Source organism: Centrocercus urophasianus, unplaced genomic scaffold (genome assembly GCF_019232065.1).
Source record: "Centrocercus urophasianus isolate 14NV4802_14NV808 unplaced genomic scaffold, USGS_Curo_1.0 seq_1, whole genome shotgun sequence".
Taxonomy (NCBI): domain Eukaryota; kingdom Metazoa; phylum Chordata; class Aves; order Galliformes; family Phasianidae; genus Centrocercus; species Centrocercus urophasianus.
The window spans coordinates 276,090-290,043 of record NW_024884141.1 but is presented as its reverse complement, the minus strand read 5'-3'; the positions used below and the strand labels follow the sequence as shown (position 1 = coordinate 290,043).

Sequence of the window (13,954 nt, the reverse complement as noted above, 5' to 3'; positions counted from 1 at the left end):
TTAGAGAAAAGAAACCAAAAACATGCAATAACAGAACCCACACTCTAGGAATTTCTAACCTCGTTAGGGTTTTTGCCAGACAGCAGTGAAAGGCAGCAACCCAAATAAAACGGGTTCATCACACAGTTTATCCTTTTATCACATACCTAAAGGATGCTGAGTAAATCTCATCAGCAGTCATTCTTGTTCACTGCAAGTCAATTTGTACCTGATTTGATACTCTTCTCAAAGTTACTGAATACACCAAATACAAACATCATCATCTCATAAAATTACCTAAGGGAGGGATGCTGTGCAGTGGTTAGAGCACAGGACTGGAAATAGCTCAGGTTCCATTCTTGGCTCTGCCACTGATTTGCCACATGACTTCATGCAAGTCAGTTAACTGCTCAGATTTCTTCATCTGTAAAATGTGGAAAGCACTTCCTATCTACCTCACTTACGTGAAGTGAGTGCTCGTGTCTGCAAAGCTCCACAGATTTGGGTTTTTTTAAATGAAAATTAATAAGGAAGTGGTGATCCCAGAATTTTAACTCACAGCTTCAGCAGACAGCCTGAAGTCTTCAGTTAAAGGAGTTAATCTTAGAAGTATTTAGAAACGTCATGAGGAAGCAGGTACACCAACGATTATTACAGAAGACTCTTACCAGAAATAACACAACACTGAACAAACAAGGACCTCCAGGCTCAATTTCAGGTTTTTAATACAAAAAAGTGGTAAAACTTAACACGTTGTGATATGACCGTCACGAGGACGACAACCTCCCCTTCCATCTCTCACCCATGAGATAATCAGATAAATAGAACAAGCTGAAGCAGAAGATATTCCCGAAAGCAAACAAGATGAGCCAAAACATTTTCACAGTGTCTGAACTCTAAGCCTAACAGGCATCAAAATCTGTATGCGTAACTTGATGTGCTCCCCATTGCACCTTTCTCCAAAGATGCTCTGCTCAGCAAAATGAAAGGACAAGTCAATTTTTTCTTTTTCCTGGAAGGTACTGCATACATTACTATCGTTTCCATCAACCAGAATTATTTCCCTACAAACCAGTAGGAGAAGATACACAGGACACCAAGTACACACCAGAAGTAAACAGGAAAGAAGAAAACATACACTGCATGTCACAAAGTTCACTTAGGTAACTGGAAAGACTTAAGAAAAGCTCATAAAGGAAAGTGAAACTGCAGAAGAGTATTATTCCAATGCTTATGAAGCTTTCTGAAGCAGCAACTCTTATTTTTCAGCAACATTAAGCAGTAGTTATGCAACTATTTCCAGATAAGACAATAAAATTTGACACTAAGCATCATTTATGAAGAAGAAAGCTTTATGCAAGGTTTTTAAACTTTCATTCAGTATAACCAACAGTGCAAGCAACCAGTACCTGTTACCTGTACCAAAAGTATGCTGGGACTCTGCAAAGCAGAAAAGAGATGAATGGCAAGTGCTCTAACTAATTTACAATAGCATTCATGACTTCTGAGACTCTTGCCTTGCCTTCTTGATTTAAGGGCGTGCTCGTATCAGTAAGACCATCTAACAGCTCATTCATCATATCTTTCTTTTTGTAGTTAAATACAAATTCCCTGCTGTATTTCAGAGGTGCTTGTTTTGGTTTTGAAACCTGGATCTGGACTGCCATGTTTTCCAAACACGTTTGTTTCAATTGCTTCTTTTCAAGTCTCATCCAAATTCTTACCTATTATAACTGGAAATTTTGCAAAATTGATTTAACTTCAGTCTACATGAAATAGTGACTTGAGAAATTCCACATTCAGCATTAGTATGCAGAGGAGTTCAGTATCTGACAGACATCTTCACACAAAAGGATTCTCACAGCTAATTTTCTGTAGCTTGCTACACAGTCCCTAAAGGCAGCAGTTATGAGGATGACTGCTGGTCAATGACTAAAGGCACATCTCAAATCAAGACTGTTTGTAATAACCACATGCTTCTATATCTTAATCTGTACTCAGATCTGACTTGTTCCCTATTCTTCTAACCCATTCTTAACTTGTCTCTGCAAATTCTGTTCACAAGTTTTTGTGGAACAAACAGCTCACTGTCTGGGCACACATTTCACAGCAATACAGGCACAGTAACTGAAAACTTTAAGTCAAAATTCTTACCTCCCCAGGTACTTCCTACTTGTGGAGCAGCAGATATAGGATGTACAGAAGGATGAAAAGTTGGCTGCAAATCAAGCAGATCATTTGGCAGCTTTGAAGTGCTACAAAGACAAATCAATACAAGCGTTTGAACTGCATCACGGTTCTCAAAGCAAGGCAAATGCTAGCAGCTGTCAACAATAAAGAAAGCTTTGTAACAAACTAGAAGTTATAAAAGTTGATGCAACTACACCAAAATAATGAAATTTGCTGAATTTCACATTATGTTTTACAAGAAAGGGTAAATACAGAAAGCTGTGTTATACCAAATGACTGATAAATCAAGTTGTCTAAATTATGACCAGCTTTCCCATCTTCCCCATAGTCTAACAGGGCTAAAACATCTCAAGATCAAACGATCTGCAGCTGCTTTTAGAGGAACCTCATGAAGCTCCATACACTGTGGAACTCACTTTAATGGGCTACAACATCAAAGTGTTACATCTAAACATAACAAGACCTGTCCACTATCAGAAACTAAAAACTGGCTTACACTTGTGAGCTATTAAAGACCTCTGGGGAAAACAAGACATTGCACACTTGAAACACTTGGCCAACTGCTGTAGCAACATCAGCCCTGCAAATTAAAGCTAGCTCACACGTACCTACTGGTCTACTCACAACTAAACTGAGATCCAAGAACATATGAAGATTAAGAGTGAAGTCTTAAATACAGCTGTTGCAATGACTTCAAGAGTAACAGGGATGATAAAACATCTAGCAAAGAGTCCTTTTCATACCCCAGATTTCTCTTGTTAAATAAATAAAACTGAAGCATTGGTGTTCTCCAAGAACTTCCCAGCACAGTGATAAATGAACCAGGACTGGCACATATGGGAATGGACAGATGCTGAAGCATCAGGGCATCCAAGGATTGTTTGAAAACAGACTGGAACAGAGATTAAAGACTAGAAGAGACACCCCAGATTTCTGCCTATCCTCTTGCTGACTCAACTGATTGTGTGATTCAGTTCATTATTTCATTCCAGTAGAGATCAAGAAATCATATTTTGCTACCACTGCCCCTATTAAGAAGCAGCTCTCCTCAGCACAGCTTTGTAATATGAAGAGTCAAAACAATTTTCAAGTAAAGATTGCTCAAGTTAACGATAAGGATTAATCAGAGGCATTCCATCCAGTAGCAAGCAACTGAACTTGCAATCCAACAAATCCACTTCGTGTACAGCTTCTGCTGTACAATCTGTTCTTTGCTCATTGCAGTAATACTGCCAGCAACTGAATTTAAACAAAGACAAACTAGCATTTGTTCTTCAAAAGAAAATGCTCTTGTCTTCAGCATGAAGCATTTCTAGCCATTTGAAGAAGCCTTAATCAGATGTTTTTGTTTCAGACCTTGTAAGAAGGAAGATCAGGCATTCCAAGTTCGTAGTTCAGTGCATACTCCTACTTCAAATATTTCAGTCTCTAAGCTATTTAAACAAATTTCAAAGCAGCTTTTCAATTATCAACACTGACAGATTCTCTAACTCCTTACACACGATTCAGCTATTTTCTTCATTAAAGATGCAAAGTAACTTCCTACAGTAGTTTTCTAGTGGGGAAAGATGGCTGTACAAGTACTGACTACTTTTAAACAACAGCAAGAAGTAAAAGGATTCTTGCATGATTCGAAAGGAAATAAGCAATCCCCCTTTAGGTTTACAATCCATGAATCAGCGGCGTGTGCTTGCAGTCCCAAAGGCCAACCTGCTGGGCTGCATCAAAAGAAGGGTGGCCAGAAGGATGAGGGAGGTGACTGGCCTCCCTGCTCCACTCTCATGAGGACCCATCTGGAGTACTGCATCCAGATCAAGGGCTGCCAGTGCAAGAAAGATGTGGAGCTGCTGGAGAAAGTCCAGAGGGCCACAAAAATACCAGAGGGCTGGAGCACCTCTCTCATAGAGAAAGGCTGAGGGACCTGGGTTTGTCCATGCTGGAGAAGAGAATGTTCCAGGAAAGCCTCCTTGTGGCCTTCCAGTACTTGAAGGGAGCTTAAGAACAAGAAGGAAACTGCCTATTTAAGCAGTCCCATAATGACAGGACAAGGGGAATGACTTCAAACAAAAATAGGGGAAACAGATTAGATTAGGAAAAAAAATTTCATAGAGAGGGTGGCGTGGCATTGGTACAAGTTGCCCAAAGAAGAAACTGGATATGCTGGAGGTGTTCAAGGCCAGGGGAGATGGGGTCCTGCTGGGTGGCAACCCTGCCCACAGCAGCATGGGATTGGAGCTGGAAGTCTTAAGACTCCCTTCAATCCAAGACATTTTGTGATTCTATGATCAAATCCAAAACAAGAGCCATTTCCTTCTCTTGAACTCATGGAAGCGCTGGCTCTCTGCTACCATCTCATTTGACAAGCATTTATAGAATGGAGCTCACACCTTTATGCATACTGCTAGTCAATAGTCAGGATCAGTGCGCAGTACGTACTCTTACACTGTCCCTGCAAGTTCCTGCAGACAAATGTTCCAGATACAACTCAATACTGCAGAACCTGCTTCTTTTCCTTCCAACCCTGTTTTCAGGCTCTCCTTCTACTGAAAGTCGACCAGAATATTTCTTACCACTCAACTTTTAAATACCTAGAAATGCAACACTGAGTTCTGCATTATTAAGACCTCCCCATACAGAATTTGACCTTTCATGAATTATTAAGACCTCCCTACTGAAAATTCAACTTCTCATGAATGAGCCTGTAAGGTTCTTCAGGGGCACAGCATGTGCATTTTTACAGTTCCAGCTGCCTGGCTAGCCTATCAACAGCTACAAGGCCCGTAAGCAGTTCATCAGAAACTATTCTGCAAATAGAAGATGAAGAAGACACACTACACTGCTTCCCCCCCTCCCCCCCCAACAGAACAGGGTATTTTCCTACCCACCTCACACAGATAATTTATTTTCACATTCCTAATGAACTCCACACCCAAACAACCTCCTCCAATGTACCCTCTGCAGAAATTGAGATGATACTCCTCTGCTTGCACCCCAACTCACAGTGAAGCAACAGTATTGAAACATACCTGTTTGAAGAGCTAGGAGTAGAAAAAATATCAATGGCTGGTGTAGTCATTATGCTTCCTGCTGCAGTTGACACAGGAGAAGCTGCGGTTGTTAAAGAGGTATGAGGTTTCTTTGCAAGTTCTTTTAGACGTTGCTCCTGTTGGAAAAGTGAGCTGGCATAAGAAATCCAGAAACAACATTTGTGTATATCAGTCTGGAAGCAAGTAAAACAAAAGTTAAATATTTATTTTTAATTATTTCCCACGGTAAAGTATGTTTGTTAAACAAGGTAATTACTGGAGACACTGCCACCACAAACCCTTCAGAAACATTACTTCACAAACCCTTCACAAGTTGCACGGCGTATGTATGTATGATTTTACCTCCAGCACTTTGACAATAGCACATACTCTGTATAACTCTGGCTTTTTGCTCTGCTCCTACAAGAGCCTTAATAAAACTATCAATAAGAGCACAGAAAAAGTGTTCTGAGTTAAAAATTTCTGATGCCTACCTTTAAAGCTTTCAAGCGAGCCTGTTCTTCCTCTAATGCAGCTTGTTTTTCCCTTTCATCAACTTTCGTGAGAGACAGGCCAGTGCTTGCAAGGGAAGAAACTGCATTGGAAAGGGTGGTAGCCCTAAAGTAATTGGATGAGAGTAAATCAGGCTGTTAATAGGTGACACGTGATAGCAACATGTGAAGAACACTTTGCCTGTATCCACCCTCCTGCTCAGTCTCCTTTTGAATTCTTTGAAGGACTGGTTATGTCACCACACAACACAAAGCAATGAGCTTTCCTCAGATGTGCTGCATGAAGTGCAGAACAAAAATACCACGAACAGATACCATTCACTCTTGTATGCTGAGCTTTGGGTTTCAATCTCTTAATTTTCCCCTTCGAACTCCATCACAGAAATTGATGCCTGAAGTTTTTATTTCAGGCTAACAGGAGAAGAGTAAACACGCCTTGTGCTGATTCACAAGGATTTCTGACAACACAGACCCAAATTCAAACTGTTGACCAACTTAATAGATTTAGTTAAAAGAACTGTCAGTGCAACCAATATATCACAGAGAAAGACATCTATCACCAAGCTCAAGAACGTGCAAAAAAGACTAATTCAAATACTTCACTTCTAAAATACAGTAACCTCACCAATGCCAGCAAACCAGTGCAAAAGAACATGTAAAATATGGCTCTGTTATTGTCTGGGCATGCAATAAAGAAATGCTATCTAATTTAGCATGACTTCCCCCTCCATCCCCCAGTACTAAGCTGCTTTTATTTGAACATAATGAAGTTATTTGCCTAGAGGATTTCTCTGGATTGTACTGGTGTTTTAGCAAGCATTTGCAAACCAGTGAATGCCTTAATCTCCAATTACTTTAAGCAACCATTTTTAATTTAAGGACTTCTGGAAACATTTTCTTGCTTCTGACAAAGGATTACAATTGAGATGGAAGAGTCTAAGGACACTGACAGATAAATGCTGCTTATCTTGCTGAAGTCTAATTATTAACAGAAAATGAAGATTTATGGGCAGTAAATTAAAAAAAAACTGCTTCTCTTCAGAAGTTCAAGATTTGATGTGAGAAGTTGAACTACTGGATGAGGGATTCTACAGCAAATCTTTGCAGCTCTTCAGATTCTATTTCTGTTGATCTGGAGGAAATTGTCTGAAGTACTCAGCAAGACATGCAACTCCCTCTTCTATTGTTACAAATGCAACCTTCACTTCAACAAAACCTACGCAAACTTTATTTTTATAATCTAATCTCAAAATAATGAATTTAACATTGGCTTCAATTTTTTTTTTTTTTAATTGTAAAGGATAAGAACATAAGCACCTGCTTGCAGCTGTAGAATCCTTGATTTTCTTTCCTTCTAGAGAAGCTAAGTGTTGCTCCAAAGCATCAAGAAGGCTACTTGGTGCCTATGAAAAGGGAAAAGACAGGAAAAAGAAACCTAAGGTAAAGCATGTCAGTAGTTAAGACTTCCAGAGAATACAGTTGTAAGGACTAGTACAACTCTAAATACTTATGTCACATCTTGGCATCCAATAGATACTTAATTACTTTAAATACAACCTGAGGTTGTCTCATCACTGCTTTGCTCTGTGTAAAATGACTCACAAATACTGAAATATGTCAAGAGATGTTAAAATTAACAGCTAGGAAACAGCAAATATCAGAAGTAGCCAGTATTTCTAGACACTAAGGAAATTGTACCTGAAGTCCTTCTCTTTGTGCACATTCTGCAAACCTTCAGAAATTATTTCTATAGGTTTGCAGCCAAAGGAAGCTTGGTAAAAACTGTACCTTTATGACATCATGTAAAAGCTTCATTACATGAACTTATAAAGACAAATTGTGTTTTCAAGCACGATGGAAATTACATTGTCACAAAACTCAATTAGAGTATGAAATAAGTGGCCCCTAACATTTTACAATAGCATCGTTGGAAATGAAAGCCAGGCTCTGACAGGGGTTGGATTTAATCAAACTCTGAAATAACTTGGTAACAACATACAGAGGAAAGTGTAAGTGAATGCTATACTGCCAAGTCTTTCTGATTATGCAATATCAAAACTGACATGTAATGACAATACATGATAGGTTTATCTACCTGGGAAAGATCTGGTATGTCTCCTCTGTCAATTCCAACTTGCTGTAATAAAACAAATAAGCTTTAGAACCTGTTTGCATTTAGTAAAGGCAGTGATGCTCAAAAAGCAAAGAACATTAAAATGCAGTCAAATAAAAAGCCTAACTCCATACACAGTTTAAATCTTGATAATCTGAATTCTGTAACTGTTGGTTGTAATTAGGATGGTCTTTTGTTTAATGTACACACATTCAAAGTAGGTGCGTTGGAGACTTTTTACACACAGCCTGGAAACAAAGCCGAATGAGAATCGAGTATTCCAGAATTGTAAGGCTGGAGACCTTGCCTGTCCCATGAATTACAGGGTAAGTTCTCAGATCTACTGATACAGAGATGTAATTGCTAAAATAGAGCACCTTCAAAGCTATTAGAAGAAGCTTTCCTTAAAAGCTATTGCTGTCCTTCTAAAGTGTACACCAAACAACGGTCTGCAGCAGGATGTACAAACTCTTACAGTAGCAGATTCATACTCTTACCAACTGAAAGGACAAATGTAAAGCTTTACAGCTTACCTCCTGAAAAATTAGGAACAGTAAAGAAAAGCAACAGCAGAAGTACGTCAGAAATGAGAGATTTCATAATTCAACAACACTTCAGATTGCATCAGATGACATAAAAAACATTTTACAAGGTAACTGATTTTTCTGTCTATGAGTTAAATAACTACAAGAGATAAATGAAACACACTTACTCATCACTGTTTATTTGTTAAACTTATTTCACTTAAAACTTAACAGAATCATGGATTGTAAACTAGAGTGCATAGAAAGTAGTAGATTAAAGACTACTACCAACATTAAGAAACGAAGGACATTTTAAAATCCTCTTTTATCTTTTACTTAAGAGGAATGTGCAAATCTACAAGTCCTTTGCAGTCAGGTTTTCCAACACAGTCCTCAAATGATCTAATCACAAGGACAAAGACAGATGACAGGAATGAAATTCAGCTGAAAGGAAGCAGTATTTGGTTTATGAAAAATTCAGCTCTGTCAAACAGAGGGTAGAGTTTGGCTGAACGTGGTTTACCTCTGCAACTTTGAGGAACTCTGAGATCCGTGTCATTCTAGTGAGGAACTTCTTGTATATATCAAGGCCTTCTTTGCACTGGTTCTTTTTCATATCAAAGTACTTTTCTAAAAGCAGGAAGAGCACGCACATTAAATAAGGAATCACACAGCCTGCAGCGTTCCTGTGCATATTTCAAAGTAGAAGCATACAAAATGAGGCAAACACAAAATGCCTGCAGATTTGTTTTGCCATGTTAACTGCACAAGTCGCTATGCCTAACTCATACCCAATGACAAAAGCTCCACTGAACATGAACTAATGATCATCTGCATGCAGTTCCACCTTACCTGGCAGGTACTAGATCTCCCACATTCATAAGTACCCTGAAGAGACAGTCAGGTCTAAGAATAGGTTCCCTTTCTTGTGGGAAAAAAGAGGCAATTTTGTGGTATGACAATCGCAAGTCTATACCAGCAGCCAGCTATCAGGCAAGATGTTGGTATTTTCTGTAAGACTGATGCCTTTTTTTTTTATAGCACTGTCTACAACAGTGGCATGCAACAGATTGCAAAATACGGGTGCTGGAAGTAGAGGGTTCCACCCCGCCTTCCTGAAATACTGCTTTCAGGCTTGTTTCTATATTGAGCTTCAGTCAAAACATGAATGAAAGCAACGGTATGCAAGTTCTTATTACTAAGAGAAAAGAACCAGCCTGTGACTCAAGACTGGAAGTTTGACTACCCTTCATTGGCTAATTCTGGGTTTTACTTCCCATTCTGCAAGCAATATGACAGCAATCGCATAGCTAGATTCAATCACGGAATTCAGCAACAAGCAAGAGAGCACACTATAGTGAACTTAATTATTCCTAGACAGGCTCCCTTGTATCTCCAGTGCATGCAACTGAAAGAATCTGAAGTGGGAAATCAATTCCCCCTAAATACCTGACGCTCTTCAGAAACATAAGCCAACAGATCATTACAAACAACCAATGCTAAAGCTTCAAAAGCCAAGCAATCAGTAATACTGTGACTGCAAGTCTGTAACTGATGATAACCTACTGCATTTAGAAACAAAATAGGATCATGTTTCTTAAAGAAAAGTCATTGATTGTTTTTGTCAATCAGAATGAGACAAAGAAAGCAGCCTTGCAAAAAAATAATCTCAAATTGACTTTACCTTCAGAAACTTACTGATCCCTGTATATAACACATTGACTTGGGGAAATCTGTAGTATTTCAGTATTTTACAATAACATTATTTCAATTTCTTTTAAAAGAACAGATATTTGCAATGGTTTGCTGAGCTCCCTCCCCAAAATTAGGCATTGCAGAAAGCAGTTTTATTTACCCAGGAGGTTAATAATCCCTTCGTTATATGCCGCAAACAGTCTAATGGCATCTTTGAAGAGAAGCATGAAGGCAGCATTAATTACACCATTTGTAAGTTCATTGCTATTGACCTAGGAAGATCAGAAAAAAAGTTAATTTGACTGAATCAATCCCTCATTGGAAAACTTAGAGTTGAACTTGAGTACTCTATCCAAAATCATGCTCTCATTGGCCAGTAATAGAAGATAAGCAGAAGAGTAAATCAACAAAGCATTTCTCAGCAGAAAAACTCCATCCTTTTGGCAATTGCTTCTGTTAACTAACATTAATGTTAACTAATGTAGTGAAAAAGACACAGAAGAAATAATCGACCTTCACATGTACAAACAAGCATTACATAATGCATGTGATTAATAACACTTATTTAAGACAAAGGATTTTCTTGCACTGAGCATCATTTTTTTCCTGCTTTCTTGAGATATAATCTATGAACAAAATGCATTTTGCTCTTCAGGCTCTACACGAAGCACAGACACATAGGAACAACACTGAGGCAAGTTCAAGACCTCAAACCTTAGCATATTTTACAGCATTTCTTTCTTTACACATCAAACATATTGCATCTGTTCTACACATTGCTAAACTTACATTGAAGTCAAGAAGTGCATCCATTTGGTTCTGTATAATTGGTACAGTTTTTAGGAGTTTTTCTGTGCTCATTGTTCTCATTACTCCATCAGCCCTGTTGAGCAAAACAAAAGAAAGTTCAAGCGGATTTTGAAGGCAATTACTGAGAAATATAGAAAATAAAGCAGGTCAGTGAAAATACTTAAATTTGTGTGGTCATTCAATGCAGGTATTTGATGTTTAAGAATGCTGTCTAGACAATACAATAACTGCAGTGTTACAAGAGCCACAGTTTTTGAACAAAACATGACTCCAAGACAAATTACTCTGAGGGAATGAAAGTGGTATTTAAGAAATCTCAGTTATGATACATCCAGCAAAAAAAAAAAAAAAAAAAAAAAATACAATGAAGGTTTTTTTCTGAAATTTGTTTTTATCTATGCTTTTTCTAATCACCTGGTTATTATTTCATGTCAGCCTACATCACTTTCAATTGAAAGCAAAGAGAAAGAAAAACAAGATACTGTGATTTCAAGCTTTTCCAAAAGAATTACGAAGACTACAAGAGACTTGCTTTTAATGGCAAACTATCAATATCTGGTCATCTATTAATTGACCAGACCAGACTTATTTTGCTAGGCATTTAAAAAATGCACTGAAAGACTATTAAAAATATTTTAAAAAGCAACAACCAAGGAAGAGATTAAAGCATCTCACTGACAACAAACAACTGCTGTAAGACAAACCAGGCAGCCTTATAGCTCATCTGCATGCACAGAGAAAACCAAATGTTTCCTGGAAGTGCAAGTCTCCAGTGCATCTGCACAGAAAAGGCCATGGCTGCTCTCCAAGCTGGAAGGCAGCAGGGAGCTGGCTGTTTTCAGCTTTGTCCTCCAGCACTATTCTCCCTCCTGACAGCCAACAGCAACTGCAATAAGCCTCGTGTGACAGGGCACATGTGCAGAGCCCTGACAAAAGCTGAGGTGTGGAACCAACAGACTGCTGCCCCAAAGCAGTTTGTGCTGCTCCTGGAAGAACCCTCAGGCACACACTGCTGTAGGCTTAAAAACTGATTCCAAACGAACTGTGCATCTCTGCTGTATCTAGTGCATCTACTGCACCTGCAGCCACCAGGCCACACACAGACTTGGTGTGTGGGAAAGACCAAGTTTTGTGTCATTGGGACTTCCATCACTGCTGAATGCAAAAAGACTATCAGGAATACGGGGATTATCATTACAGTTTTAAACTTTAAAAACCACTGAGCACAGAGAACGAACAAGGATAGAAAGATTTTCAGCCATCACCAGTGCACTTTCTCCGGCACTTGCAATAAAGAACATTTCCTAATCAGCAGCACACATGTTACCTGGTTTCTGGTGCTCTGCACTGTGATTTTACACAAAATGTGTACCTGGTCTCAAGAGACTAGTTTCTCTTCATGGCACTGAGTATTGACCAAGTAAAATATTCTGCTCCTTTGCGTGTCCTGGGACACACATAAGTGAGAAAACCAAATGCTGCTAGATAACTTCACTAATATTTTCCTAAGCACACAGCACTGATATGTATCCAAAACTGATGTTTCCCACTTCAATTACAAAAGGATAACAAAAAAAACCTCAAGGTAAGTAAAAAAATAAGATCAGTTCTTACCCTCTTTTTACTTTTGTGAAGTCAAAAGCCACCTGTCTGTAGGAAACCGCCTTTTCATTCAGGTACCTGCTATACCGCCTGATAAATGTTGACATGTCATAGCCTAAAAAACAGTTAAAAAGATGTTTCAGAAGCCTATTGCTTATCAGTCATAAATGGCCTGGGTTGAAAAGAGCCACAATGATCATCTAGTTTCAACCCCAGTGCTGTAGGCAGGGTCACCAGCCACCAGACCAGGCTGCCCAGAGCCACATCCAGCCTGGCCTTGAATGCCTCCAGGGATGGGGCATCCACAGCCTCCTTGGGCAACCTGTTCCAGTGCATCACCACCCTCTGATTGAAAAACTGCCTCCTAATATCTAACCTAAACCTCCCCTGTCTCAGCTTAAAACCATTCCCCCTTGTCCTATCTCTATACATCCATGCAAACAGCCATTCCCCCTCCTGTTAGGCTTATACGCTCCCTTCAAGTAACTGCAAGACCACAACAAGGTCTCCCCAGAGCCGCCTCTTCTCCAAGCTAAACAAGCCCAGTTCCCTCAATACACTTACTCTCAAAGTGCAGGACACCAAAGGCAGCATCATTCTATTTTTGCCTGGATTTATATGGTTAGCTTGCCTATGTTACCAACAGCAGTGCATGTCATTGCATTCAGCATGTAAATCAATAAAATTATTCAATTTAGCAGACCTTGGGCTGCCACTGAAAAGGCTGCTGTCCCCAGGCAACCACCCAGTACACCTGTTTTAGAACACCCATAGAAAAATTGTAACAAGCTGTACAAAAAGCAATGCAGGAGGAAGAAAAATAGACAGGCAATGATATGCATCATCAGAACTGCACTGAACTGTAGTAGAACTGAATGAAGTTAAACCTTATTACCTACAGAATTAGTCTCAAAGATGAGTAGGACACTGTGAACAATTCTGAAATACATTTGTTTTGTTTGTGTATCTCACTCATACACTGCATGCAACTGCAACACATTAAGATTTAATGATCACAATATACCTTCAAACAGAGAACTGTTTTCAGAAATCAGGAATACCATCTTGGATTTGTGCAACTAAGGAAGTCTTTTTTAGAAAAGATTTCCAAAGCAAATTCCTCCAGCACGTAACTTCTATACAGCAGCACTCTAAATTAAGAAAAGCAGTCTGAGCTAAAACACACAATAATTACTTCTCCAGGGCCAAGTTCCGTCAAAATTACTGATTGTATTTGCCAGCATGCTACTGCACTGCTGCTGCTTAACAAAAACGATACCTTACCTTGCAATCCACTTTTGTCTAGGAAGTTGCTCAAATTAAACAACGTGTTTCTGGACGCCAGATACTGGATAAAGCGCTGAATGAAAAGAACAATTGGAAATTTTACCACACAGACCCCAGACTGGAACTGAGGTAATAACAGAAGCTTCATGGTGCAATGCAAGAAATTCAGCCTTTAGGCTTTACCATTTATTTCAAGTATGCAAACTATCACAAAAA

The 13,954-nt window shown here is 39.1% G+C and overlaps 1 protein-coding gene across 2 annotated transcripts in view; it reads right to left on the bottom strand.

The window, feature by feature from the left end:
• PICALM (phosphatidylinositol binding clathrin assembly protein) overlaps window positions 1-13,954 on the bottom strand; it is a 63,691-nt gene that overhangs the window by 20,307 nt on the left and 29,430 nt on the right. For both annotated transcript variants that reach the window (XM_042825789.1, XM_042824975.1), the window contains exons 3-12: window positions 13,736-13,811; window positions 12,464-12,566; window positions 10,829-10,922; window positions 10,200-10,311; window positions 8,868-8,974; window positions 7,803-7,844; window positions 7,025-7,110; window positions 5,690-5,813; window positions 5,196-5,332; window positions 2,134-2,234 (exon numbers count right to left, since the gene is read on the bottom strand). In XM_042825789.1, coding sequence (XP_042681723.1) covers window positions 2,134-2,234; window positions 5,196-5,332; window positions 5,690-5,813; window positions 7,025-7,110; window positions 7,803-7,844; window positions 8,868-8,974; window positions 10,200-10,311; window positions 10,829-10,922; window positions 12,464-12,566; window positions 13,736-13,811 — 982 coding nt within the window. The remainder of the gene's footprint in view (window positions 1-2,133; window positions 2,235-5,195; window positions 5,333-5,689; window positions 5,814-7,024; window positions 7,111-7,802; window positions 7,845-8,867; window positions 8,975-10,199; window positions 10,312-10,828; window positions 10,923-12,463; window positions 12,567-13,735; window positions 13,812-13,954) is intronic.